The sequence below is a fragment of the Rutidosis leptorrhynchoides genome, chromosome 11, assembly GCF_046630445.1.
Source record: "Rutidosis leptorrhynchoides isolate AG116_Rl617_1_P2 chromosome 11, CSIRO_AGI_Rlap_v1, whole genome shotgun sequence".
NCBI lineage: Eukaryota > Viridiplantae > Streptophyta > Magnoliopsida > Asterales > Asteraceae > Rutidosis > Rutidosis leptorrhynchoides.
Window position 1 is genome coordinate 159851048 of NC_092343.1, and position 15788 is coordinate 159866835.

General features: G+C 35.7%; 1 protein-coding gene across 1 annotated transcript; it reads left to right on the plus strand.

Moving 5' to 3' along the window:
- The first annotated feature begins 6091 nt into the window (after window positions 1-6091).
- LOC139875138 (F-box/FBD/LRR-repeat protein At1g13570-like) lies at window positions 6092-8112 on the plus strand. Its single transcript, XM_071862501.1, has 3 exons — window positions 6092-6925; window positions 7543-7707; window positions 7819-8112. Exons 1-3 carry the CDS (start codon window positions 6092-6094, stop codon window positions 8110-8112), a joined length of 1293 nt encoding a protein of 430 aa, XP_071718602.1.
- Window positions 8113-15788: the final 7676 nt, after the last annotated feature.

The window sequence follows — 15788 nt, forward strand, 5'->3', positions numbered from 1 at the left end:
TCTATTAAAATAATAACGACGATAGTAATAATAATCATTTTAACAATAATACTAAAATTCAGTTGACTATAACTTCTAATCTGTTCATCGAAACCATTCGATATCTAAATGAAAAGTTCTTAATTTTTCGCTAGCTTTCCAATGACATGCATATCATATACCCTATCTCAGTAGCATATGTATCTAATTCAGGATTCAACAAACCTATCTAAGGATAATATCGAATGTACAAGCATGCATAATCCTATATACTCGAGCACTAGTCAGGGATACACTATTGATATATAAAAGTTAAGTTATGAGTGCTCACGTATCAATATTGAGATTCAATATTGCAGGAAAGTACGTAGACGCAACGGAGATGATAAACACTAGATTGACCTCACGAGCATACCCATAAACCATACCCATCACCTCCATAGCTATAAGCCATAATTTCCTTAGCTTCGACTCATTTAAAAAAAACTGTTTTGAAATCACTCGGACATCACTCCGTCGTAATATTTTATGTATACTAATAATATCTTGAAATAATACAGAGCATATATATATAAATCGATTGAGAGAGTTTTAGAGAATTATATTTTCAAGTTTCTATGAAATAATGAAACCTATTGAATTCTATTTATAATAGATTTTTGAATTATTAAAGTGAATTATTAAAGTATGAATTATTAAAGTGAATTATTAAAGTATGAATTATTAAAGTGAATTATTAAAGTTAAAGTAAAGTAAAAGTGAAGTAAAAGTAAAGTTAAAGTATAGTAAAAGTATAAAAACTATGTATGTATAATACGCATATAAATATATATAATATTAATTTAAATCGTTATATATATTTAATGAAATAAAATATAAATATCGTTATATTTATTATACTGGTTAAGTAATGAGTTGTCAAAAGTGATTCTAGATATTTATAAAAGTTATATACGTTTTAATAATAAAGTTCCTTTTAAACTGAAAACGTTTTTGTACGTTTGAAAATAGATTAATAGAATATTATGGAAACCAATTCTCCACTAGCTTTTGTCTAACTTTCGTAAATGACACTTTTTATTTTTATTTATAAATAGCTTTACAAATTATTTCGAATATCGTTAAGAGGAATAGATTTCTCAAATCATAGTGGACCTCTCAACAGAGACTTGTAATCATAATTCAATGTTTCTAAAAATTCAATCATTTAATATATATATATTTTTTAATTTCGTCGATAATCATATTGAAACAAATACGTCCATATAAAGCATTATACTTTTAAATACTTTGTTGACATTTTCAATTTATAACATATACATATATATGTTCATTTAATGGTTCGTGAATCATTGAAATTTGGTCGAGGTTTAAATGAATGTATGAACACAGTTTAAAATTCTTGAGATTTAACTTAACAAACTTTGCTTATCGTGTCGGAATAATATAAAGATTAAAGTTTAAATTTGGTCGAAAATTTCCGGGTCGTCACAGGTTGAACATAACTTACAATGATTAAAAATAGCGTAGCGTTACACGGACAGAATTTCGACTTACACCCTTACAACATTCGCTAACATACCCTTATTATTAGAAATTAAAATTAAAATTAAAATATAAATATAAATATATATATATATATATATATATATATATATATATATATATATATATATATATATATATATATATATATATATATATATATATATATATATATACGTTTAGATAGAGAGATTAAAGGATGGATATATAAAACGTTGAGAATGCGCGAGCTTTTATAGGCATTTTTGTCCAGGACATCTCCGCGAGTCGCGGTATTTTTGTACTACAAACTCCGCAAGTCGCGGAGTTCGTAAATCCAGCTCACACAAGTTTGGATCCTAGTCTGCCGACAGTTTTATTATATAAATATAATATATATATATATATATATATATATATATATATATATATATATATATATATATATATATATATATATATATAATTTATATAATTAATTATATATTATATTATATTTATATACATAGTTAACTTGTAATTTTTAGTCCGTTGCGTCGAGCGTTGAGAGTTGACTCTGGTCCCGGTTCCGAATTTTCGAACGTCCTTGCGTACAATTTAATATCTTGTACTTTGCGTTTTGAATCTTGTACTCTTGTAATTCTGAGACGTTTCTTATCAATAATTGGAACCTCTTTGATTGTATTTTGTACTTTTGAGCTTTTTGGTCGTTTGCGTCTTCAATTCGTCGAATCTGTCTTTTGTCTTCACCTTTTATTATTTAAACGAATATCACTTGTAAATAGAACAATTGCAACTAAAATCTTGTCTTTCTTGAGGAATAATGCTATGAAATATATGTTCGTTTTTAGCATTATCATATCTCATTGAAACAGGTGCATTGAGTGGCATATTAAGCTTATTAAGAACATTTTTCAACAATATTCTTCGATTCATGGGTTTTTCGGGTGCAATTGGGAGTTTTAACTGAATTCTAAAACAATCTAGGGGAAAATATATGGGAATGTTGTTAATAAACTGGAAAGAACCCCCACAACATAGATGAACAACAAATTTACCATCATTACGACAATTCATTAACATTAAAATAATTGCAAAAATGCTTAAATGTGTACCTTTTGATGCCAATAATCTCTGAAATGAATTTGAAATAATGGAATATGAGAGTGTGTATGAACTCTTCCATGGCCATTCTTTATTTACTGATATAATCTTATCCGAAAAAATCTAGGAAATCTGACGAAATCTTATCCAGAAAATCCAGTTCTGATCAGATAAAGTCGCAAGGCCGCAAGGTCGCAAACTTGCGCCTTGCGCGGGTCTAGTGGCAAGGTTTCTTGCGACTTGCACGGGCATTCTGGCAAATTTTTTTTTTTTTTTTTTTTTGGGCTCTGAGGAAAAAAGGGTGAAAAATCGGGAAAAAAGTGATAATCCCACAACAATTTTACGATTGGGTATTGACTTGATTGAATACAATATACCCATTTCCAAATAGTGCTTATACAAACATTAATTTATCTTTGCATATTTACTGTGAACGAAAAATAACTTTACTACATGCACATATATCAGTTTTAACAAACAAGAACATGTGGCACAGATACATTGTACCATACAGCATGCCAACAGTAGGATCTCAATATTTTCAGTAACCCATTAGGAGAAGTCGATGAAGTCAGCATCATGGATTAATTAATTTTAGGTTCCAACCACACAACAAACAATTAGTACGTATTGTCTTGTTTGTAGTCTTAAAAAACAGGAACACTGAGCGATGTGGTGTTTTGAACCCGTGGTAATATCTGCAGTAACAGCATGAGATTCAGGTAAATCTAAACTTACATTCAAATGGTTTTCAGGCACAACAGACCTCTCACAGTCTCGCGTTAATTTTAAAATCTGCAATATGAACAGCTCGAGTTTTGCCAACATTTATACTAGTTACTAGAATTGAGTTACATCGGGTTTAAGAATTCAGTCACATTTTGAGCACGTCGGTATGTGGAAATCTTCTTTTCAGAAATTTTCATGGATTTCAATATCACCATCGGGTCTTTGCTTCATCCCAAAACTCTTATCTGAATTGCTGCTGTCATAACCCAGACTTTCTATTGCTGCTGCCCACTGCAATCAACGTATATTGTTTGATGTTGGTTCGAGCTCTTTTGCTGCAAATTCCACTTTCGTCAAATCATTAAAAAAAAGAACGGAGAAGAAGATGGAGAAGGAAGTATCTTTGGGTTTACACAATGAAGACAAGAACGAAGAAAAGCCTACCCTGATTTTGATTGGGCGAAGCGGGAGAATATATTGCGACTGTGAGGTGCCCTCGTGTGAATGATTTTATAAATTTTGGCATGTCTTTAATAGGCATTTATCAAAAGTTCAAATTAGTAGCGCTAATTTGAAGACATGAAAGTAGGCGAAAGAGATACATACCTTGCGATCTTTAAAACTCAAGGATTATAACGAAGATTTGGTTTACGGAGAAGCAATCTAAAATTTGTTATGGTTCCTCAAGATTGTAACCAGGTTGGATCGTCGGGTGCGAATTTTATGAACTTCGAATATAGATGCCTTCCAAAACTTGGCTAACTGTGGTTTTTCCCCTCCTTCTTCCGATACTTTGATTGGTGATTGATCTTCTTATGCTCTCTCCTTTAAGATCGAGAACTCTTCCGGAAAATATCGGTCGAGAGATTTTACATGGCAAGTTTAAAAAGGTCGAAGATTCGATGCTTGTTACGTTTTGTCATTTTTCCGTAAGGTCTACTGTTGGATGTTAGTTTGATGTTTTTTTTTTTATGTTTTTTGTTTCGATTCTCCTTCTGGGGTAGTTTGGTTTGCCTTAATGTAGATGAGACTCGGTATAGATAGTTAGATTCTATGCTGCTTTTTAGGTACGAGCCTCATCAGGTCATCTTTTGTATATTTGGTTAAAGACGTTTTCTTTTAGAAAACATTTTCGATTTTATAGAAGTTTTCGTTATTTTTGGCAAAAAAAGATCAACTTCCACAAACAAACTACTACTCGATAAAAATTGGTATTGTAATTCCTTATATGGCAACACACATTGTACTACCTTAAAGGCGTCGTCGTTGTTGATGTCAACATCATCGAGATACCAACCACTCACACTTAGTTAGTTTTCATTATGTTGTTTAAATTCTTAGATAGCGCAATGCTAAATGATAGGTTTACATCGGTTTAAGAAGTCTATCACACTTGAGCATCTTGGTACGTGGAAAGATCATCGACTTCAATTGAAAGAAAGACAAATTATTTACTTAATTAAATTATTAGTTAATTAAAGTTTAACTAAAGAGTATTGAACTCCGTACTAATTTTAATTGAACAAGGACCTATTCTCCAAATAAAAAGTTTTGGTTAAAATTCGAGGTATGTTTACTTATGCCACAGTGACCTAAACCCTATAAACCTGAAAGTCTGACAAAACTTAAAACGAGAGGGACTGCAAGTTTCGGCGCTAAACTCTAATCGGTACTCCAATGGATTCATCTTTTATTTTGACTATCGGTAAGTTTATTTCTCCCTCATAATACGATTTAATGATATTCAAATAAACGTACTTATGTGTGAAAAACATGATTCATGTTGTAATTTCTATTCGACTTTTTATTTTCTTCAATTTAATGCTGTCACACATTCATTGTTTATTCCAGTTGAATTAGTTCATTCTGGTTTAGCAATTCGAGTTATTTGAGATTGTTATAACCTAGTTAGCGATTTACTCTAAACATATTCAAGAGACCGAATATTAACTTAGATACTTATTAGAATCCCTAAAGAATAAAGCAGCAAGTATGAATAGATTGCTTTATAAAGACGACTAATCAACAAATAGAAAAATGCATATAGTATCAACTAAGTGTATTCAGATTACCTGATGAGTAATTGGCTTGAAACCAGTACTGTAAGCTCCATATGGGCTGCACAAATCTTAATATTAAACAGGAAACATTAATGATGTTACTTACTGGGAGATGACATGAAAGTTACATAAGCACAACAGAAAAATATTTGACAACTACTAAAAAAGATAAGTCCCTTTATGAAACCATAGGTGGTAAAATGGGCAGGTTAGTTAATGATTGGTTTGTTAACTAGATACATGTGAGGTTGCGTTGACCTGAAACACTTCTCGTCCAAACTTTTATACAAATAACTAGTGTATCAAATAAGATTATCAAATACATATATATACTACTTTGATAATAAACTAAAACTTTGATAGAAATGATTTGGGAGGTTTTATGGATCGAAGATACACATTGGGAAACTTTCAGTTCATTAGATCTGTTGTTTATCAAGCAGTTTTTCTATTTTACCTTTTGACCCATTGAGAGATATATCATAGCCCAAATCGACCCATTTATAAGAAAATTGATCTTACTTCCATTCATAAGTAAATTGATATAACATCGGCCTAAGAACTACATCACATTTTGAGCATCTTGGTTGTGGAAATCTTTATCGATTTTGATTGAAGAAAAAACAAATTAATAAAAATAAAAATAAAGAGTATCATAGTAATTAAATAAACCAGTCTTTGTTTTCTTGAATGTAATGACAGATAACAATGCTAAGAGGAGGTTTGTAACTTGTACTGAAATGGATAGAATCAGTAATTTGGCAGAGAATTTGATAGACTCGATTTTAGAGAAGCTACCTGTTGTAGATGCGGTGAGGACACATGTCCTGTCAAAAAAATGGAGGTACAGATGGACCTCAATTAGGTCATTGGTTCTTGATAAACATTTCTCAGAAAAGTTTGCAAAAAATGGAAGTTTTGGTCATAATGGATTTATTAGGATCACAAACTATATCTTTAACTATCTCAAGGGTCCTCGCTTAAAGTTACATCTTCACATACCATACATGTTTCTTGATAGTTTCCAAGAAGTCAATCAATGGATTTCATCATTGTCAAGAGATGGTGTTAGAGAACTCATCCTTACAAATTCAAACCAACGTTATCAACTTCCATATTATTTATTTCATTGTCTAGAATTGAGAATCCTAGAACTTGACAACTGTATCATTAAGCCACCACTTGAGTTTCAAGGATTTCTATATCTCGAAAAACTTAGGCTTAGGAATATTGAATTTGGGGCTAACTTACATGGAACTATTATCAACTTACCACAGCTCAAGATGTTGCAATTGTTTGAATGCACCGATGTTTACAATTTCAAGATCAAGTCTACAAAGTTGTTTCAGTTATTGATCAGGAGTTGCCCCGATGCAACTTTGCTCCACTTGTTGCATAGTAAATGTCTTAGTGAGTTTGGTATATTTATCAAAAAACCTATTCAGGGAGTTGAGAGAGTTAATTTGGCAAGCTTGTTAATTAATATGCCATGTGTTGGGTATTTTGTTATCGACGGGTATTTTCTCCAGGTACGAGTTGAATTTTAAATTCTAGGGTTAAGGCTACTCAAGGGCCATATACTTTTTGTTTTGTTCCGATGTAGTCCATATACCCAAAAAATACTATTATAGGCCATAAACTTTGAAAAAGTGTATCGATGTAAACAAAAGGTAACTTGTTACCGGCTAAACAGGTCACCTTTTGTTTACATCGATACGGAAAATATGTGACCTACATCGATACACTTTTTGAAAGTATGTGAACTACATTAGTACTTTTTTTTTTGTATAAAGCTTACATTGGAACAAAAAAAATTATACTTTTTTGAAAATCAACCTACAAAATCGATCAACCTTATTTATCAGGTCAACGGTTTACATTAACACATTTTTTTAAAGTTTATGGCCTATAATAGTATTTTTTTTGGGTATATGGACTACATCGGGACAAAATAAAAAGTATATGACCCTTGAATAGCCTTAACCCTAAATTCTAATATTTATATTTTGCTCTTCATCATTTTGCGTTTGAGCAAGTGAACTTTACCATTCAACTCTTGTGTATAGTTAGTTCTCATATATTATTTCGTATCATCTTCCAACCATATCTTCTTTGTTAACTTATAATCTTACTTTCACCCTCACAGTTTTCCATTGCGGAAAATATTCCCAAGTGGCTTCCACACCCAACTAATAGTTTAAAGCTTCTCTACTTACGAGACTTCAAATTTGGTGATTTGTACCAACTTCAAGGTGTTTTATGTATCCTTCGAAACTCACCTAACTTGAGACGACTTGATGTGTACAATCAGGTAAAGAGTGCTAAACGTTTCTCTTGTGTTTTTGTGTTGTGTGTGCATATATATTAATTTAATGTGGGTTCCTTTTATACACAGTCAGTCTCACTTTTAATGTGTTTCCAGGATCTTCCAAACGTGTATTTGGATGTGAAACCAACAATAGCTTATTTGGAAGCTTCTGACTGTTTGGACCAGACATTGAACTGCTTGAAAATTATAAATATAATGGATGTAGAAAGATCAAGATCCTTGTTGCTATTTATAAAGCTTTTACTTGAACATTCTCCCACTCTTGAAAAAATATCAATCCGACCACGTGCAACTGTTGATGTTCAGGAAAGGTACAACTTCTCTAAGGATGTTATGCGGTTCCCACGAGCTTCCTCGAAAGCAGAGCTTCACTACTTGGATCCGTAACTACAATCCACTAATAAATTTAAGTTACTTTATAATTTAGTTGTATTCTGATTGTATGCATCATATATGTTATGGGTTTTCATTAACTCGCAGAGTGGTACTATAAAACCGGTAACCCTCCTGGTATTTATTTATACTTTGCGAGCAGCTAGAATAAAAACTAGATCAAGTGTTCCTTACACAATAGTTGTGTAACAAGCATCTTTGGAAAAAGAAAATTCACAGATTGATTTGTCTGGTTAAAATGTACATATCACATCTATAGTGTAATGTTTGGATATTCTTGTTATTGTAACTATAGTGTTATAAGACCTTTACCAACCCTCCGTTAGTTTCCCCCTCGTCAGATGATGTGTTAAAAATTGACGAAAACTGACGGCCCCTAATGGAGCGTCAGTTAGTTTTGTATCCATCCGTCACCAAGTGGCACAAATGTGAAGGTGCGTTTGTTTTCTCCCAACCAATCAAAAATTTTCATTAATTGGATTTTTATTATTAATTAATTTTTTCCCACCCATTTTCAATCTGATTTTACCACATCACTCTATCCAATATTTGAAAAAAAAACTGACATATGGGGTTAAAAAATGTCAGAAATTGACATTGCCAAATCAGATTGCACTTTTTGGCTTAAAAGTGCACAACTGACCGTGATATCACTACCAAGGGTTAGAAATGGTCCAAAAACAATTTTACGGTTGGGTATTGATTGATTGAATACAATATACCCATTTCCAAATATTGCTTATACAAACATTAATTTATCTTTGCATATTTATTGTCAATGGAAAATAACTTTACTACACGCACATATATCAGTTTTAACAAACAAGAACATGTGGCACAGATACCTTGTCCCATAACAGCATGCCAACAGTAGGATCTCAATATTTGCACTAACCCATTAGGAGAAGTCGATGAAGTCAGCATCAAGGATTAATTAATTTTAGGTTCCAACCACACAACAAACAATTAGTACGTATTGTCTTGTGTATAGTCTTAAAAAACAGGAACACTGAGCGATGTGGTGTTTAGAACCCGTGGTAATATCTGCAGTAACACCCAACTGGAATCATGATTCAGGTAAATCTAAACTTACATTCAAATGGTTTTCAGGCACAACGGATCTCTCCCAGTCTCGCGTTAGTTTTAAAATCTTCAATATCATCAGCTCGAGTTTTGCCAATATTTATAATTGTTGTAACAGCACCAGCATCATGAGCAGCTCTGTATAATTGCTCCAACCACATTTGTACCCGACAAGTCAGAAAGCGGACATTGTCATAACGGATGAACCAAGAACGAGGAAAGCATCACACCCTACAGCAGCTTCCATAGCTACAATCGCTCTATCTTTTGGTACGTACATTATCACCAAAAAACACAACCTTCAAAAAGAGACACCTTAAGCCAATTAGTCAATTAGTGGTAGTAAAAACGGATTCCATGTATTAATACTAGTTACTAGAATTGAGTTACATCGGGTTCAAGAATTCAGTCACATTTTGAGCATGTCGGTATGTGGAAATCTCCTTCCCATAATATTTCATGGATTTCAATATCACCATCGGGTCTTTGCTTTATCCCAAAACTCTTATCTAAATTGCTGCTGTCATAACCCAGACTTTCTATTGCTGCTGCCAACTGCAGTCAACGTATACACCCTTATTAATTTGTAACGTCCATAATAGTTATTCTCATGCAGGCACTGTTGTAAAGCTCCCCAATTAATCCTTTTTAAGAACAGGCCAATCCTAGTCTTGCGTTAATCGTCCACTCGTGTTTTGCCAATATCTATAATTTTCGTAGCAGCACCAGCATCATGAGCTGCTCTGTGCAATTCATGTACATTTCTCAATTAAACAAAAAAAAATTATAAAAATACCAAAACATAGTAACGTTCGTGATCAAACCAAAATCGTAATGGGTGATGAGATTTCGGGTTTGAGTGCTTAATTTGGGAAAAGGAGTAAGTTGATTGTTTTAACTCCAATTATTGTGCGAACCCCGATTTGGAATCTGGATTCCAAGGGCGTAAAACAATCAAGTAGATTAACCTTATTCGATCGGAATCGAATAAGTTAATATCTTAATGTGGGTTAACTCGGATGGTGATCGGAGCACCGATCGGAATTAAGCTAATGACTGGAGTGACGTTATCGTAATTGATTTTGGCAGAGTAACGTTTATGCATCCAGTGTCTTTTTTAAATGAATTATTTCACTTGTGTATTTATAGATGTTGTGGAGGGAATGATGGCGTGGCACATGTCCCTTTCATGGTTGTAACAAACTTTGTCAATCCCGAGGGGTGACGTGGCACCTGTCCCTTTCGTGGGGAATAACAGATTCTAACGAACTTCCCTAAATTTGTAGGCTGACGTGGCACACGACTTGCCCGCGTGCTTGTTCCGTGATCAAGTGGTCATTCCGGGACGAGGTGCCTGCTCTGTGGTGACGCACTCTTGTTTCGGGACAACGTGCTTGTCCCGGGAGTGTCTTTATGTCAGTTTAGTAGACCGAGATGATGGTGTCGGTGAGTTGGTTCCGGTTATAGAATTACGATGTTCTCGGTCTAGCCGGGTAGGTTTCGCCTAGACACGTTCTAAGTGTTTCTTGACGGTCACGATTATGATGACTGGTCTTGCGATGCCTAGTTACGATTATCTTGATCAGTTGTAAGGTGCCGGTTACGTGTTTGTCATCCAGGTTCTTAGCCTTGCCATTTGTCCGTCATGGAGGAGTATCCGGGAAGACGTCAGACGGATGACGAGAAAAGGAGTTGGCAACCCGGGACTCGTAGTGCCGGGTGTGATTTTTGCCCAGATGCTTGCCTATTTTGAGACAGATCATTATGCGTATCATCAAGTCCCCCCAGTTTGGTAACGTCAGCTGGGACAGTTGTGTTGCCAAACTTTAAATTATTGTGACCCGCTCACGTGATTTGATGTGCAATAAATGCGCATTGCGTGCTGTCTTAATCATAGTACTTCTCATGTTCCAACGCACCTTTTTTGAGTTGGATGGGTCCCACGCGGGACTTTTTCCTATAAAAAGGAGCGTTTCTCTTCATTTTATTCTTCCCACCTTCGAGAGTACTTGCTTTGTAAATTACAGAGAAGCGATTTTCTTGTCTTCTGTGGTTTGCATTTTCATCCTTTTTTCTTCAGTATGGGCCCAGACCTAACATTCTTCATGATGTGTTACGTGCACCTAGTAGTGTTGACGAGGCGTATCTCGATATGATTTGCCAGATATGCCCTTAGTTGCGAGGTTTGGAGTTGATCATTCCAAGATCACACCAACGTACTTTAAATTGTGCCATCTATTTGAGGCCGTTCGAGGTTTCAAATTTGAGGTACCCCTTCACCCGCATTTTCACGAAGGTTTTAAATTTCTATAACCTTAGTGTTGCTCGTTTACATCCGAATGGCGTTCGTGCGACCGTGTTGTTCGAGATGTATTTCAATGGTTTAGGCATGAGCCTAAGCTTGAATATTTTTAGAAGCATTTTTCGGCTATCGTCCTATCGTAAAGGTTGATATACGTTTACCGACGAAATTGATTTTCTTGAGGAGGCACCAGCGATTGCAGACAATTGGGTGCAATCATTTGTTTTTGCCAAATGTATTGACTTCCCGTTAAAGAACGAACAGTTCTATCTGTTTAGGTCTGTGACTGTTCAACCGTCGAGGTAGCTTTCTGAGCTAGGTGAATCGATGGTAGACCAATTGAGGGGCCTGAGGATTCCTCAACGGTCTTATGAGGAGCAGGTGCTGGTAATAGCTAATGTTAGCAACAATTGGACTCATGCTGATAGAATTCCTGTTGCCCGAAGAGGTGGGAGAGGTATCTTACCGTTTGACTCTTCCCGTCTTTTTAGGGTTACCTTGATTTATATGATGATAATTTATATTTTGTGCAGAGTTGACCGTGTCAGAAGTTCTCAGGGCGACGAGCCTGGATGGCATGGTCTTTACCAATAAACTGGTCGAAGGGACCACACCGGCACCCTCCAGCCGTCGCAGGATGTCGCCTCCTGAATATTTGGAATCTTCGAATGGTGGCTCTTTGGAGGGCGGACTGATCCGTCGTACCAGGCATCGGATTGAGCCGGCAGCCGAAGGTATGCGTTGTTTTTTTTCTTTCTTTGATTTAACTGTATCTTGCGCTCAAGGGCATCGTCCCGGTAAAGAGCCCGTGGTAGAGATCTCGAATGCTCGTCCTCGGTTGACGACTAGTGTCGGGCAGAATGTTTACGTGCTGACCGACTGTAATATTGGGCCGTTCCGTGATCTGTTCCGCTGTGAAGCTTCAGACTATCCGGTTTATAAGGAGTATCTTGACTTTATCACTTTTCTGGCTTTGAAAGAGGCGCTGGCCGCGCTTTCCGCTACCCATGTACAACATTTGCGTTCCCAATTCTCCGTATTTTCTCAGCATCTTTCGACAGATGAACTGAACCGAAGCGAGGCTGATGCTCGTCGTATTCACGAGCATTGTGTGCTGTTTGAGAATGATAACCGTCGGGTGGCGGAATTGTCAGGGACGATTGCCCATCTTGAAGGGGAGTTGTTGTCGGCCAACGAGGCGTTGGAGCCTATTCAGAATGAACTGCGTGTTTCCCGGGAAGCGCAGGAGTCGTTGAGGGCTGCTCTTGCCCAAGAACAGGAGAAAGTTGCCTTGCTATCTGATGACAATAAAAAGTTATCGGAGAAGGTGTCGGCCACGCTAGGCGAACTCACCCGTCTCCAGCATGGTATTCCTGTGCTTTTTTCCCGGCTTCTCAAGTCGTCTATTGTTCATCAACCATTTAGTGCCTTTATTGAGGCCGTTAAGAAGTTGACTACTTTTGAGGTTTTGAAGGCAGTGTAGTGTTTTCTGCCACCTGGCAGCGCGGCTCAGAAGAAGAAAACTCTTTTGAGTGCTACCTGTGTGGAGGACTGCCATCGGGCACATGAAGCTCTCGGCCGGATTAGTTTTGAGGAGCTAGATAGAATTTGTTGGGACGAGAACTCATCCATTGAGGATATTGTAAATTACCAATCATAGAGATATGCACTCGGTTGGGTTTTTGTATATTTGATGTAATTTCGACAATTTTTTGTATGCCGTGTTATAAACTAGTTTACTTTTCCGTTGAGTTGTACTTGTTTGTCATGACAAAAACGTAGATATCTAGACTACGCGTGAGTGTGGTCGAGTTGTTTATACGGTAAAACAGGGCCACCAATGATATGGTCGGACGTCCTTGTTATCCGTTAAGGTTCTTCAAGGGGTGTCCTCCTACCAATGAAAGCTAGAAAGCAATTCTTCTGGCGGTAGGTCCGAAATATGCCAAAGGATATTTGGTGTTACTTGTGTCATATTCAGAGTCACTACAGTGCATAAGTGTGATGCCCCTTACAAAACCATCATGTACGGACCATCAACAACAGGATCATTACAAGGTTAAGTACTATATGCTGTAATTAAAGAAATTGCATTCGCGATAAAAAGGTGATGTCATAACCGACATCCAATGTTTTACATTTCAAAAGCATGCTTCACTAAGTAGAAGCAAATAATAAGTGTACGTGACCACAATGGTCGTTACAAGTCATAGTTCAAAAGTACGAATGTTTGAATGCAAAGTTAAGTAGTTCATGCGTGGACAACTCTAAGCAGCGGGTTCTACAGCACGACTAGTACACAGCAGAAGCAACCTCAAGCACCTGAGAAATACATGCTTAAAAACGTCAACACAAAGGTTGATGAGCTATAGTTTAAGTATAACAGTATGTAAGGTAGGCCACGAGATTTCAGTGCTACAAAGAGCGTTTCAAAACAGTATGATAAAGTATATGTTAACCGTGGGCACTTGGTAACTAACTTAACATTTATACCCCCTGAAAGTACACTTGGCAAGTGCGTATGTCTACGAAGTATTAAACACTCGTTAAATGCTAGCGCGACTAGCCCGAGTGGGGATGTCAAACCCTATGGATCCATATCTAAGATTCGCGTTCACCGGTTCAAAAACCAATGACTAAACGTTACCGAGCTAAAGTGAATGTTTCTGCCGTTATATAACCCACACATATATAAGTTTAAGTACTCGTGCCTAGTATGTAAAACATAAAATCCGCATGTATTCTCAGTTCCCAAAATAAGTTAAAGTAAAAAGGGAATGCTATAACTCACAATGATATGTTGCGGTAAAGTAGTAGTCGGGAAAAGTGTGCAAGTAAATGGTCCGAAGTCCTCAACCTAAGTCAAATAGTACTAAGTCAGTAAATCGTCTTAATAGGTTTAAAAGTATGTAATTAAGGTCTTAAGGGTCATCATCATTCATCATTAAACAAAAGGCGTAAAGTCGGTTTCGTTTATGAAAGTAGTTTAAAACAAAGTCTGACTTCAGTCAGTCACCACGGCCTCTACCCTTACTGAATTAAGGTGAGACCAGTGGCCATGGCTCCGTCTATGAGTCCCTTAAGTGTGGTGAAATTTACAGAAGCAAACTCGTCTTGGTTTGACCGTGGCGACGGTCTAAGTGCGAGTAGGTCAGAAATTTCTGCACAATGTTAAAGGACATAGTAACGATCGGAGGGCCATAAATCCTAAACCGTAACTCGGATTAAGACGAGTCCTATATGAAAAGTTATCTACTCGAAAAGTTATATCTAGAAATAAAGGTTAGAACAGCCCAGGTCTACTGGTCTGTTCCAGAAGCATCAGGTCAGTAGGTTTTGGACAGAACAGTGAGTTTAAAAGGGTTCCGGTGGTCTTGGTGCTTGATGTTCATCATGGTTCTCATCCTTGTTGCATATAGCTTCAAGTGTACAACTCATTGATGTATCTACATCATCTTAACCAAGTCTTGACCATCATAACCCTAGTGCAAGTCTAAGACATGAAGCACAACTCACTTAAGAGTTGTATGAAGTTTGATGAACCAAAGTTACATCAAAGTCTTAGATCTAACACATACATGAACTATAAGACTAATAATAAGTTACAAACTTGAAAGTAAACTAACTAATCAAGAACATAAGTAGTAGAACATAGTTCTTAGTTTGATCTTGAAGATCCAAGACTCAAAAGTCTAGATCCAAAGTTATATTTAAAGAAAACTTATTTGTGTGTTCTTGAACTTCCAAGGTTAACTTAATTTGTTCAAGAGATATGAGATCAAGACTAACTTGTAGTACTTGACCATATAAACTAACTACATGAAATTAAAGTGCATAAATTGAAGAAGTAAACTTAAATAAACAAGAAAAGGTTCATGGTTGTTCATACTTTAAAGATTCAAACCAAAGTTTGATCTTTAGAAAGTAAACTTTAAGTTTACTTCAAGAACTACAAGTATGTCTTTCAACCATGAACTTTATAAACTTAGAACAAGTATTAAGTGAAGATCATAAACTAGAGAGTTTATGTCTTGTATGTTCTTGAAGGTTCAAGATAAAAGAAGAATTAAAACTAGAAAGTTAGATTCTTGAAAGTTAATAAAGAATAACAAGTAAGTAAGTAAACAACAATTAGTAAGTATCAAACAACAAATAATGAACAAAAGATGATGATGAATGTGTTCTTGAATTCGGTTTTATTCAAGAGAAAAGGAAGAGGATTAGTTCATAAAACTTACAAGGAAGTAGAGAAAAGTGAGAGAGAATGGTTGAGAGAAAATGAGAG